The sequence below is a fragment of the Prenolepis imparis genome, unplaced genomic scaffold (genome assembly GCF_030444845.1).
Source record: "Prenolepis imparis isolate NDT839.2.m4 unplaced genomic scaffold, iyPreImpa1.0 SCAF_12, whole genome shotgun sequence".
NCBI lineage: Eukaryota > Metazoa > Arthropoda > Insecta > Hymenoptera > Formicidae > Prenolepis > Prenolepis imparis.
Genome location: NW_028141170.1, coordinates 15,678,421 through 15,692,232, shown reverse-complemented (window position 1 = coordinate 15,692,232; position 13,812 = coordinate 15,678,421). Strand labels below are relative to the sequence as shown.

Sequence of the window (13,812 nt, the reverse complement as noted above, 5' to 3'; positions counted from 1 at the left end):
TACACTCGCGCTTGGTGATTTAAAGACTTTGCGCGATAAATCAAATGACATTTATATCGCGTTATTAAATCTGAAAAGACCGGTTGACCAATGGGAAGACTTGATGGTCTTCATCATAGTCTCAAAACTCGATAAGATGACTAGGCGCGAGTGGGAGCTCACACTGGGAGACGATGTAGCGATACCGTCTTTGGCGAAACTCAATACATTTCTTACCTCTAGAATCCGCGCGCTTGAAGCGATAACTCCTGGTAGTTCTAACATTAGATCCGAGAACAAAAAGAGCGTAAAATCAGGTAACGTGAAGACCCATCAGATTTCCTCCAACCAAAGTGTTTGTGTGGGATGCGAGGGTAACCACCCATTGCACCAATGTAAGACGTTCTTCAAGTTATCGGTGGCCCAACGTGTTGAGCTGTTGAAACACCATAAGTGCTGTTTTAATTGCCTGCGCAAGGGGCACTTCCCACGTGAATGCAAAAGTAAAAATGTATGCACTCTTTGTAAACAACGACACTATTCATTGATTCATCGCGAGCAACCGGTCAAAAGTGACGCCTCTCCTCTATCCAGTACTTCTGACAAACCTTCCTGCCACCCGTCTATTGTTAATTCGACAGAGACCCAGCTCGGGGTTGGGGAGAGTATCGTGAGTAATAACTTTTCTCATCAATCCGTTAAATCTACTCTATTACCGACAGCCTTGGTTCTGCTACGGAGCAACACGGGTCGCTCCGTGCGCGTGCGGGCATTACTAGACCAGGGTTCACAGGCTACTTTTGTATCAGAATCAGTCGCGCAGCTAATTCAAGCAGAAAGAGAGCCCGTTTCTGTTGCAGTTTCGGGCGTCGGCGGGACTCAGGCAGGAACCGTGAAGACCGTCGCTAAACTCAGTATTGAACCATGTTCACGCAAGGGACCTATATTACCTATCAACGCGTTAGTAATGAATAAGCTCACCGCATACGTACTCTTACCTGATCCTATCGTTACTAAGACGGAACTATTAGAGAACCTCACCTTAGCGGACCCAAATCCCTCCAGTAAGCAGAGGATCGAACTGTTAATTGGTGCAGACTATTTCGGATCAATTTTACTTGACGGTTTAATAAAAGGCGCGTCCGGCTACCCCACGGCTCAACGTACAATATTCGGTTGGATAATTTCGGGTCCTCTAACCAACACTCAGCGAGAGGCCACTAAATATCGGATCAACGTTAATCATGTTCTAGCGAGGGATCCTCTTCATGACGCGATACGTAGATTTTGGGAATTTGAGGAAATTCCTATACAGACTCTACTGTCCGATGAAGAGGCACAATGTGAGGCACACTTCGTTAGTACACATTCACGACAATCGGACGGTCGATCGTTAGCTTGCCATTCAAAACCCCGCCTCCTATTCCTATCGGCGATACGAAACTCGTCGTCAAGCGCATTTTCTTATCCAACGAAAGTCGACTCGTACGACAGCCCACCTTAGCCAGGACATATTCCGCGTTCATGCACGAGTATGAGGAGCTCGGCCATATGGAGAGAGTCAATCGTAACGAGGCCGCTCCACTGCAAACTTTATATCTACCCCATCACGCGACTACCAAGGAGGACAGTCAAACGACAAAGGTTCGAGTAGTTTTTAATGGGTCTTTAGCTTCCTCTAACAATACCTCGTTGAACGAACATTTATTAGTCGGTCCGAAACTCCAAACGGATCTCTTTTCGTTGATTATGAAATGGCGCTCGCATAAATTCGTGTACACTGCCGACATCGAGAAGATGTTTAGGCAGATACGTGTTCACCCTTCTGATACTGATTACCAACGGATCTATTGGCGCGAGAGCCCTCACTCTGAATTAGTAACATTTCGATTGACAACGGTGACATATGGAACTGCGTCCGCTCCGTTTTTAGCTAATTGTGTATTAAAACTCGCCAGAGATGAAAAAGCGAAATACCCCTTAGCTGCGCCAGTACTCGAGGAAGACGTCTACGTAGACGATATACTTTTCGGTGCAGAAGATATCGTGCTTCTACGGCAAACTCGAGAGCAGCTCATCCAGTTGCTCAGGGCGGGTGGCTTCCGCCCACGCAAATGGGCCAGTAATGATTCTTGCCTACTGACCGACCTTCCCGAATCAGATCACGGATTGGCTACGGATAAGCATTTGAAGGAAGATTCGACCCTTAAAGTGCTCGGTATTACGTGGACCCCTGCCTCTGACTCCTTCAAGGTGACTACACAAGTAGCTCCAGTCACCCAATTTACCAAGCGTTCCTTCCTATCCTTGTTAGCGCGCGTCTTCGACCCATTGGGATGGGTGGCGCCCGTGACCGTTACTGCTAAAATTCCGCGTTACTGCTAAGATGATCCGTTAACGGCAGAGCTTCTCAGTCATGGTCTGTCTTATCAAACGCAATTAATGGCCCTAAATGGAATCACCCTTCCGCGCTGGACGGGTCAGGGCAGCGAATCTCAACGAATAGAATTACATGGCTTCGCGGATGCCTCGAACTGTGCATATGCTGCTGTGGTTTACTTACGGGTAGAATCTATATTAAGTCAAGTACAGACTTCGCTAATATATTCGAAAACCAGGGTTGCACCGCTAAAAGTGCAGAGCATACCACGATTAGAACTTTGTGCAGCTGTCTTGCTCACGCGAGCACTCGAGTTCGTGCGCAAGTCCATGAGGTTTACACAGGTACCAGTATATTGCTGGACCGACTCAACGGTCGTACTCGCCTGGCTGCAATCCACTCCTACGCGATGGAAAACGTTTGTAGCGAATCGGGTGTCAGAGGTGCAGACAGGGTTGCCGGGTTCGACCTGGAGTCACGTGCCCACCACGGAAAATCCTGCAGACTGCGCGTCTAGAGGTATAACGGCGGCTGCCCTCATCTCGCACGAACTGTGGTGGCAGGGACCGCCATGGTTGAAGCAAGGTCAGACGGAGTGGCCCACCAGTAAACACCAAAGCCGCGACGAAACATCAGCGGAAGAACGAAGAACGATTTCTACTCACGTGAGTCAACCAAGGACAACGTGGGACCTGCCCGAAAAGGTCTCCTCGTGGGGTAAGCTTTTGCGCATCACGGCTTATGTTTATAGATTCACCTCTAAGGCCCGTGGAAGAGCACTTGCTTCCCAGGCACGGCACCTAGCGGCACAAGAGATCACACAAGCCAAGCTGTTCTGGGTAAGGGAAACCCAGCAAGCACACTTCCAGACGGAAGTTCAAACCCTTACAAGCGGCAAAACCATGAAGACGAGTAGCGCTCTACTAGCCTTGACTCCTTTCTTGGACAGTGACGGTATCTTACGGGTGGGAGGCCGATTGCGACACTCCGAGCTAAAGAACGACGAAAAGTTTCCTATCATCCTTCCCAGATGCAAACTTGCGGAGCTGATTGTACAACACATGCATCTCCGGGCCTTACATGGAGGAACACAGCTAACGTTGCGAATTCTGAGACAACAATATTGGATTTTGCGCGCTCGAAACCTTGTTAGAGTGTGTATTTCGAAATGCGTCACGTGCGTCCATCAAAAGGCCTCTCTATCATATCAACAAATGGGAGACCTACCTACTACACGCGTTAAACCGGCCAAGCCTTTCGCGCAGACCGGCGTTGATTATGCGGGACCCTTTTTCATTAAAACTTCTAAGGGTAGAGGCATCAAAACGCATAAAGCATATTGTGTCTTGTTTATCTGTTTGTCCACGCGTGCGATATACCTTGAAGTGGCAGATGATTATTCCACTAATGGATTTCTCGCTACCTTTGACAGGTTTACGGCCCGCCGAGGCCTTCCAGCGGCGGTATACAGCGACAATGGCACGAACTTCCAGGGAGCCGACAGGGAATTGACCAGGAGGATACGAGAGCTCCTAAGTGACACAGATTTACAAAATCATTTCGCCTCAGAGGAGATTGCTTAGCACTTTATCCCCCCGGCAGCACCTCAATTTGGAGGACTCTGGGAGGCAGGTGTTAAGAGTGTAAAGCATCATCTAAAGAGAACCGTTGGGGAATTTATTCCTACTTTTGAAGAATTCGCTACTCTGCTCTGCAACATCGAATGCGCTCTTAATTCTCGACCTATCGCTCCATTGTTTGACGATCCCGAGAGCTTCGATGCTTTAACTCCTGGTCACTTCCTCGTCGGGTCTCACCTGAAGGCGGTGCCGTCTCCTAGAGTAGGAGATCTAAATACAAATAGACTTTCGAGGTGGCAGGCGATTCAACAAATCACTGAAAGGTTTTGGAAGGTCTGGTCGTCGGACTATCTCAATTCCCTACAGCAACGTTCAAAATGGAGGTCCAGACGACCCAACCTTCAAACCGGAGATCTCGTCTTACTGCGACGTCCTAATCTACCACCTACCAAGTGGGAAATGGGACGTGTACTTCAGTGCCACCCGGGTGAAGATAATTTGGTTCGTATAGTCACCATTAAAACGGCCAAGTCCGTTTTTAAACGGCCAATAACTCAATTGTGTAAACTGCTCGTTGAGTCGTCTGTAAACCTTAATGATTAGCGTAGTCAGTTATACCAGACCCGATAAGTGAGTTGTGTGTTCCGTTAGTTATACTATAAGATAGTTAGATGATAAGTTTGTAATATAAGGGATGAGATGGTTATGTGGAAAGAGTACTGCGTGGTCATAAAAAAAAAAAAAAAAAACGCTTTGCGCATTCACGATAGAGTCCTTTTGATATTGGTATGTAACCATCGTCCATCAAATATGAACGAGGCGGGTGGTATGTTGCGGAATAATTATTCGGAGCAAAAAGGAGTTTATAACTATTAATTTATAATTAGCAGGATCTCCTACGGTTGTTTTGAAACCGAGGGTGACTTTGCCACCACGAGAGGCTCTCTCGACTTCTCACATACATTGGCTCGCTTCCCGCGTGTTAGATGTAAATAGAGCTGTTCATTGCCTTATATGGGCATATACTTCGAGTCTTAGATTTGATTGGTTCACACACTAGGAATCGTGACAAGTAGGTGAGGATCGAGGGCCTCGTGGTCGATACCATCCCCGAAGTCAGTCAGTCTGACGATAGCGCGTAACTTGTACGGTCTCTGTGAGCCGAATTGACAATTTACAATTAGAGAAAATATAACGGAGCTCAACTCGAGTTCAGTGTACATCTATTTTTCTTTCCTCCTCTCGTTATTGTTCCTACGTCTCTCGACGTCGAAAGCTGTCGCAAATAGTTCCGGTAAAACTTCTTTGAGTAACTTATGACTGTACTTAACAATGCTATATGAGACCTCTTCGTCGCGACGTTAATTCCTCCGCCGGATCGTCGTCGACATCACCTCCGGTGGTAGAAGCGACGACAGTAGGTATATCCGACGAGGAGCGCCAAGAAAGCGCAATTGATAACGAGGAAGCGAGCAAATTTGCATATGAAGGCAGAAAAGGACGCGTAGCATTCGTGTTTTACGATTTTGAAACACAGCAGGACGAAACGATCGAAAGTACGACGTCCGTAAAAAAACACGTTCCGACACTCTGCGTCGCGCAACAAATTTGCGAAGTGTGCGCGCAAAACAACAATATGTCAGTGCGTTGTCACTGGTGCGGAGTGCGAGAGTTCGTGTTTCGTAACGATCCGGTGAAACATTTTGTCGATTTCGCAACGCGAAAGACGAAATATTTCAAGCAGATCATATGTATAGCACACAATGCGAAAGCGTTCGACGCTCAATTTATTTTGAAATATATTGTAGAAAATCGCGTCAATCTCGAGCCGAAAGTGATTTTGAACAGGACAAAGATCGTCGTATTAACGGTTGTATTAATCGATAGCGTGAATTATATGCCGATGCGTTTATCTGATTTACCGAAGGCTTTCGGGTTGAAGGATACGCCGGATAAAGGCATTTTTCCGCATTTATTCAATACTATCGAAAATCAATCGTATGTCGGACCATTACCCACCGCACATTACTACTCCCCTGAAACTATGAAATCGAAAGAGCGCGAACGCTTTCTCACGTGGCACACGGACATGCGGCTAAAAAACGCCATGTTTGATTTTCAACGCGAGATAGTGCAATATTGCCGTACCGATGTTGATATACTTCGACGAGAGTGCATGGCGTTTAGAAAAATTTTTATAGATCGCGGAAATGTATGCCCGTTCGAGGAATGTACAACTATCGCTTCGACGTGTATGACAGTTTTTCGGAAAAACTTCTTACACTTGAATACAATAGGTGTCATTCCAGCCGGCGGATACAGAAAAGCGAAAATGTATTCGCGTAAAGCTCTACAGTGGCTGGTATGGAAGGAGCGCGAGCTCGGTCATCCTATAAACCATGCAGACCGTGCGCGCGAATATCGTACGATCAACGGCACACTCGTTATTATAAAAAATGGTTATTATAAAAAAACATCGGAAACGGGAGTAACGTCGCGTCAATTCCACGGCTGCTTTTGGCACGGATGTACATCGTGCTTTCCGATAAATCGCGATAAAACGCTTTCGTCGGCTATGGACCGTAAAGACACGATTGACTCGCGATACGAACGAACTCTCGCGATTTCGTGGCGACTGCGACAACGGGGGTACTTGGTGACAGAAAAGTGGGAGTGTACCTTCGATCGAGAAATGCGGGACAATCGCGAGATGCGCGAATTTCTCGAGAGCCATCCCTTGTGGAAACAGCACCGCTCGATCCTCGCGACGCATTTTTCGGTGGACGTACGGGAAATATCGCGACTCTTTACAAAATCACGGATGCGGAGAAAATACTATACGTAGACGTATGTTCTTTGTACCCGTATGTATTGAAGACGGGTGCTTACCCTATCGGCCATCCCGATATTTATGTCGGCTATAAATGTTCCACTTTAATCGGAACGGCACCGAATTATAATTTTGATTCTGTCGAAGGCCTCGTACGCTGTACGGTACTTCCACCACGCGATTTATTTCATCCAGTACTCCCGTATCGCGTGCACGGAAAATTGTTATTCGCCTTATGTCGCAGTTGCTGCGAAACATTTTCGCAGACGTGTACGCACGAGCGTTCTTGCGAACGCGAATTCGAGGGCACGTGACCTGCGAATTACGCAAGGCCATCGAAAAAGGTTATCTCGTGACAAAAGTAAATGAAATTTGGCAATATAAAATTAGTCAATATAATCGCGAAACACAGCAAGGTGGATTGTTCGCCGAATATATAAACTCATTTCTACAACTTAAACAGGAAGCAAGCGGGTGGCCGGGCGAATGCGAGGACGATGACGCTAAAAAGCGATACCTGCGGGAGTACGAGGAAACCGAGGGTATTGTTCTCGATAAGCGTAACATCGCGCGAAATCCTGGTTTACGCTCGGTCGCGAAGCTTTGTCTGAATTCATTCTGGGGTAAATTCGGCCAGCGATCCAATTTACTAAACACCGAAGTCGTTAAGACACATCAGCGTTTTATGTTGTTATTAACAAGTCCCGAACACAAGATAACCGATATATTACCTGTAAACGATGAGGTAATATATGTTTCGTGGCGGTTGCGACAAGAGGCTGTCGTACCCTCGCCGATAACCAACGTAGTGATAGCCGCATATACGACCGCGCAAGCACGTTTAAAATTATACGAATATTTAGAGCGTTTAGATCGTCGCGTGTTATATTACGATACTGATTCCTGTATTTATCCGAGCATCGGTGATCCGACTGAATATGAACCTCACACAGGTAATTTTCTAGGCGATATGACCGACGAACTCGAGAGCTACGGTCGCGGTAGCTACATCGAAGAGTTCGTGTCCGGTGACCCAAAATTTTACGCCTACATCGTGCGAACACCCGAGGGTCGAGTATATGAAACTTGTAAAGTTAAGGGAATAACCCTCAATTACGAGAACTCACGACGCGTTAATTTTAATAGCATTAAAAAATTATTATTAGCGCGAGAAAAGAATCGAGAAAAAGAACAAGAAGATTACGAAGAAGAAGATGAAACTACAATAAATTTACGTTTTAGCGCAATTCGACGCACAGCGTTTCATGAAATTGTAACGCGGAACGAGACAAAAATATGCGCACCAGTATTGGTGAAACGTAGATTTATTAATAGCCGTTACTCGATTCCGTACGGATATTTATCATCGGAATAATTCTTTTCTCGCGTATTTTCTTCAATATTTTTATATAAGTATATTATACATTTATTAGGAAAGCAATGTAAATTTTTGTAAAAAGTATTTGTATATAGTATTAGTAATAATTCTCCGCAATTGTAACAATAAATTTAAAAATAAAATATCATATTTCTGTAATTTTAAATGTAATACGCTATAAAAAAAAATATTTTATGTATCATGTTTATGTAATAATATCGATTTTATTTAAAAATTATCATAAAGTAAAATTTTGTACCTTAAATTGTCTTACATTTTCATTCTCTATTCTTCCTTTACCTCGAAATGATTTTATTCTTTTCAGCAATAAAACCTTTACGTAGCGTCACTAGAATGCGAACTCGAATGCTGTTTCACGTGTGAACACGTGTTTTCTATTAGTTCTCTTTTTGTTACCCGAGGTGACGATAATTAGCCTAAATTGAAAGCGGAGGCTAGCCGTATGTACTTTTTGCATATCTTTTTGTTTTCTTTATTAGCGACGATGCTGACGCTACCCGTCAATGCGATGCCGAGTAACGACGGGCAGCCGGAATTAGTGCATTGTTTATTTATCTTTTTTCAGCGCTATACACGATCACCGGGGCCCAACCGCTCTATGACGGCTTCGTTATACCGCGTTTTTTTATCGACATTTTCTCGGCTTTTTTCAGAAATGCTGTCTACTCACCCCCTACCCTTCCAAAAACAAAAATCAACCGATCAGAGTGCTGGACCACTATAGTTAGAGCCTATCATAAACGGGGTGGGGTGCCATTATCCCCACACCGGCTTCGGTATACCAAGATATTTTATCGCCATTTTGTCGGCTTTTTTCGAAAACCCTACCTACTCTCCCCCTCTCTTTCTCAAAAACAAAAACCAACCAATCAGAGTGCTGGGCCACTATAGGTAGAGCCTATCAGAGCCCTGGGCCTAATGACCCCTATTAGCAGATCGACCAATCACGGATCGAAAAGCCCTGTCTAGCCACGCCCCTCTGGCGCCAGTGGCCGAGTGGTAGGGGTTTGTTTTGACTCGCTATAGTGGCCCACATACTACTTGCGTCTGAATTTTAAATTAATTTCTACATATATTAAGAAACTAGATAATAATAAATTTAAATGTGTTTTATGTCCGAATCAAATATACGAGAATTATAATTTTATGACAATAAAAAATCATGTACATACACATAACATAAAAGTAAACGATGATGAAATGGTAAGGAAAAAATATTAATACTTACTTTTGGACTATTTTTGGATATTTATTTATTTAAATATAAAAATCTTAAAACCAACAGGAAAGCAGCAGTCAAGAAGAAGCCGCAGTTAATTTACACGAGGAAGAGGAAGAAGAAGAAGAAGAAGAAAAAGAAGAAGAAGAAGAAGAAGAAGACACTTGTTATAGATCAAAACTGCGATCTTACATACCTCAGAACTCAGTATGTATTTATTAAATTTTATATTGAAAAATATATTTAATATTTTGAAAAATATTATTTAATGTTATCTTAACTATCTAGTGTAATATATATATACAGGGTGTCCCAGAATTCGCGGACACGAAATGCACAGCGTGATTTTCCGTGCCAAAAGAAATAACTTTTTTCTACGACAAAATTGTGTTTGAACACTATTTTCTAAATGAGAGTAACTTAAAGCTAACGAATAAGCGTTCCAGATTACACATGAATCAGGAGCGGCGCGCACACGGCGTGCGTGACGCGTGAACGTGTATGCTATTTTACTATTTCACTAAAAATTTCATAAGAATTATGTATATTTAAATGTCGTTTTTTGAATAACTTACTTAACAATAGTTCTTATAAAATTTTTAGTAAAATAGTGTACACGTTCACGCACGCCGTGCGTGCGCCGCACCTGAATCATGCGTAATCTGGAGCGCTTATTCGTTAGTTTTAAGTTGCTCTCATTTAAAAAATAGTGTTCAAACACAATTTTGTCGTAGAAAAAAGTTATTTCTTTTGGCACGGAAAATCACGCTGTGCATTTCGTGTCCGCGAATTCTGGGACACCCTGTATATATATATTACACTAGATAGTTAAGATAATATTAAATAATATTTTTCAAAATATTAAATATATTTTTCAATATAAAATTTAATAAATACATACTGAGTTCTGAGGTATGTAAGATCGCAGTTTTGATCTATAACAAGTGTCTTCTTCTTCTTCTTCTTCTTCTTCTTCTTTTTCTTCTTCTTCTTCTTCTTCCTCTTCCTCGTGTAAATTAACTGCGGCTTCTTCTTGACTGCTGCTTTCCTGTTGGTTTTAAGATTTTTATATTTAAATAAATAAATATCCAAAAATAGTCCAAAAGTAAGTATTAATATTTTTTCCTTACCATTTCATCATCATTTACTTTTATGTTATGTGTATGTACATGATTTTTTATTGTCATAAAATTATAATTCTCGTATATTTGATTCGGACATAAAACACATTTAAATTTATTATTATCTAGTTTCTTAATATATGTAGAAATTAATTTAAAATTTTTCATTTTTTTCAAAGGATTCAATTTGTGTTTTGTTGTTAAATGGTCCATTGTCTGTGCCATAAACTTATAAATTATAGACACTCTTCTATCATCGCACAATGTGCATTGCAATTTTGCCGAATTTTCTATTGTATTAAAACATCGTAGCCAATTGTTTTTGTCTTTTAAAAATATGTCCTTATGGTACTTGCGCATATGTTCACGGATATGTGTAAAATCCTTCTTCAATGTGAATATAATATCAGGACACCTCCTACACTTGACATTGCAGTAATTTACAGCGTCATAATAGACCCATTTCCAAGTATGAATATTTCTATCCATAGTATTCTGTAAACAATAACAATACAATTAAAATCAGTTAATTTCTGTCATAAAATATTATTTTCAAAATAATATATTTTTGAAATATGCAAGTGATGAATTTTTGGCTCGTCTTTAAATTTTAAAAGTCGACACTATGTCGTCGCGGACTCTATGCGGAGCATAGTTATATTATGTGTATTAAATAAAAAAGTTTGCACACTCATATATGTAATGAAAATAATCTGCAAACAATGTACTGTACAAAACAAACAAGCGATGAATTCTTGACTTTTTTAGAATACTAGAACAACACAAGCGCGCGCTACGCGCGCGCCATTCTTCGATTTTATATAAAAGAATGATATTTTTATATAAAGTTTGTTTAAACTTGATTAATATTTTTTGACAGAAATCAGCTGATTAAACCGTTAATTTGTTTTAATTAAATTTTAAAATAATAGTATGAAATAAAACTTATAAAATAATAATATGTTTTAAATAAAATGTTATGTTATAAAATTTAATTAACGCTTTATTAATATCTTTTGGCAGTAATCAGCTGATAACTGTCAAAAGATAATCGAGTTTAAAATACTATAACATTTTATTTAAAACATATTATTATTTTATAATTTTTATTACATACTATTATTTTAAAATTTAAATAACAAATTAATGTTTTAAACAGCTGATTTCTATCAAAAATATTAATAAAGCGTTAATTTTCTAATTAAATTTTAAAATAATAATAGGTTATAAAAATTAAAATAGTAATATGTTGTAAATAATATGGTCTAATGCCTTATCTGTGATTAATATTTTTTGATAGAAATTAGCTGATAACTGTCAAAAATATTAATCGAGTTTAAGGAAAATTATAACATATTATTTAAAACATATATTATTTTAATTTTTATAACATATTCTTATTTTAAAATTTAATTAGCAAATCAAATTAACGCTTAAATCAGCTGATTTCTGTCAAAAAATATTAATAAAGCGTTAATTAAATTTTAAAATAATATTATGTCATAAAAATTAAAATAATATAGAGGGTAATATTGGAATTTAAAATCTAGTATGGATTTATTCCCAAATAAAAGTCTTGGTGGTGTACCAAGCAAAATTCGTGCCCCGTGCACAATTAGTTAATTTCAACAAAAAATTAATTTTCGTTGGAATCGACGCACCGACATCCGCGTATGGCTCGAATAGCCTTTCTATTTTCTAATTTAAAATAATATGTTTTAAATAAAATGTTATAGTACTTTAAACTCGATTAATATTTTTTGACAGTTATCAGCTGATTTCTGTATCATTCTTTTTAACATAAAATTGAAGAATAGCGCACGCTTGTTGTTCTAGTTTTTTTCTAAAAAAGGCATGTTAAGTCGATTCTCGCAAGTATTGTTGCCTCAATTGTTGCAAGTATTTTTGCGATGTTAATTAGCTGCCTCGATTTGCGTTGTGCGTTTTATTCATATCATCGTGAGGGTCAGCAGTTTGACAGTTTATCCAAAATAATATTAAATTAAATTATAATATATGTTTTAATACTTTAAATTCGGCTTCCGGTTCCGGAGTGTGTGTGAGTGACAGGTGTGAGAGAGTGTGTACAGAGTTGGTTGAGAGAGTGGCGGAAAGAGTGAAAGGAGAATAGAAGAGTTGAGTGCAAGAGGTGAGGGGTCAAGAAAGGGTCGGTGATGAGTAAAGGTGAGCAAAAGAAAGTGAAGGCTGAGGTGGTGTAGACAGGAGAAGATTAGTGGAGGTTAGGCGAAAGAGTGACGATAGACACGAGGTAGAGTACACGTGGTAGGGGACGTGAGAAGAGACGGGTCTACGTTAACGGCGCGAGCGCCATAGAATAAACGGGAGTTAAGAAAGGCGTTGGGAGTGGAGATAGAGAAGATTAAGGGAAGCAGCGCAGGGCGCGAATTTTTGAATTATTTGAATTTTTTTAATCTGTTGAATTAGAATCGGAAATAGAGAGAATAGGTGAGAAGAGATGGGTGACGAAAGTAAAGAAGGAAAATTGAACGACGGAGAGTTAAAAAAGATAGGAGGAGAGGAAGGAAAGAGGAAGGTGACCGCAAAAAATAGAGGAGCTAAGCAAAGAAAGAAGAGGTAGTACGGGAGGTATAGAGGATTATATGAAAAGGAAAAGGGAAGGGGGAGAGGAAAAGAATAAAGAGGAAGAGGAATGGGCACTTAGAAGAAGCAAGAAGGTGGAGAGGTTACAAGAGGAGGGTATGGGAGAGGAGAGAGAGGACCTGGGGGTAATGATTAAGGAAATGGGGATTAAATTAATGGAGAGGCTTAGTGAGGAACTGGGAAAAATGAGGTTAGAGCTATGGCAGAGGGAGGAGAGGTGGAGAGAAGAAAAGAAGGAGATGGGGATAAAGATGCAGGATTTGGAGAAAAGATTGGGGGAACTAGAAGCTAGGTTGGAAAAAGGAGCTGAAGTGAGAGGGGGGAGAGGATAGGGGGGAGATGGTCTTAAAGGGAGGGAAGGTTTAATGGCGGAAAAAGTAAAAGGTATAGAGAGGAAGATGGAACTAAAGGAAAAAGAGGAAAGAAGGAATAATATAGTGATTAGAAGAATGAAAGGAGGGGAAGGAGAGACGAAAGAGAAAGTAGCGAAAGTGCTGGAGGAGATAGGTGTAAAAGCAGATATAGAGTGGGTTAGGATGGTGAGAGGTAAAGAGGGGGGGAATGGGATAGTGATAATAAGATTGGGTAGTAGAGAACAAAAAAGGCAGATAATGAAGAAGAAAAAAAGATTAAAAGGGAAAGCGGTTAGAATTGAGGACGACCTTACATGGGAAGAGAGGAA

The 13,812-nt window shown here is 40.8% G+C and overlaps 3 protein-coding genes across 3 annotated transcripts; all 3 read left to right on the top strand.

Annotated features, from left to right (window-relative positions):
- Window positions 1-1,503: 1,503 nt before the first annotated feature.
- Window positions 1,504-2,364, top strand: LOC145943452 (uncharacterized). Its single transcript, XM_083050958.1, has one exon. It carries the CDS (start codon window positions 1,504-1,506, stop codon window positions 2,362-2,364), a length of 861 nt encoding a protein of 286 aa, XP_082907084.1.
- Window positions 2,365-2,421: 57 nt separating this feature from the next.
- LOC145943451 (uncharacterized) lies at window positions 2,422-4,542 on the top strand. The gene is made up of 2 exons (XM_083050957.1): window positions 2,422-3,895; window positions 3,962-4,542. The coding sequence occupies exons 1-2, from the start codon at window positions 2,422-2,424 to the stop codon at window positions 4,540-4,542; spliced, it is 2,055 nt and encodes a 684-aa protein (XP_082907083.1).
- A 736-nt stretch (window positions 4,543-5,278) lies between these two features.
- LOC145943450 (uncharacterized) lies at window positions 5,279-8,896 on the top strand. The gene is made up of 4 exons (XM_083050955.1): window positions 5,279-6,724; window positions 7,014-7,130; window positions 7,233-7,844; window positions 8,822-8,896. Exons 1-4 carry the CDS (start codon window positions 5,279-5,281, stop codon window positions 8,894-8,896), a joined length of 2,250 nt encoding a protein of 749 aa, XP_082907081.1.
- The last annotated feature ends 4,916 nt before the right edge of the window (window positions 8,897-13,812 follow it).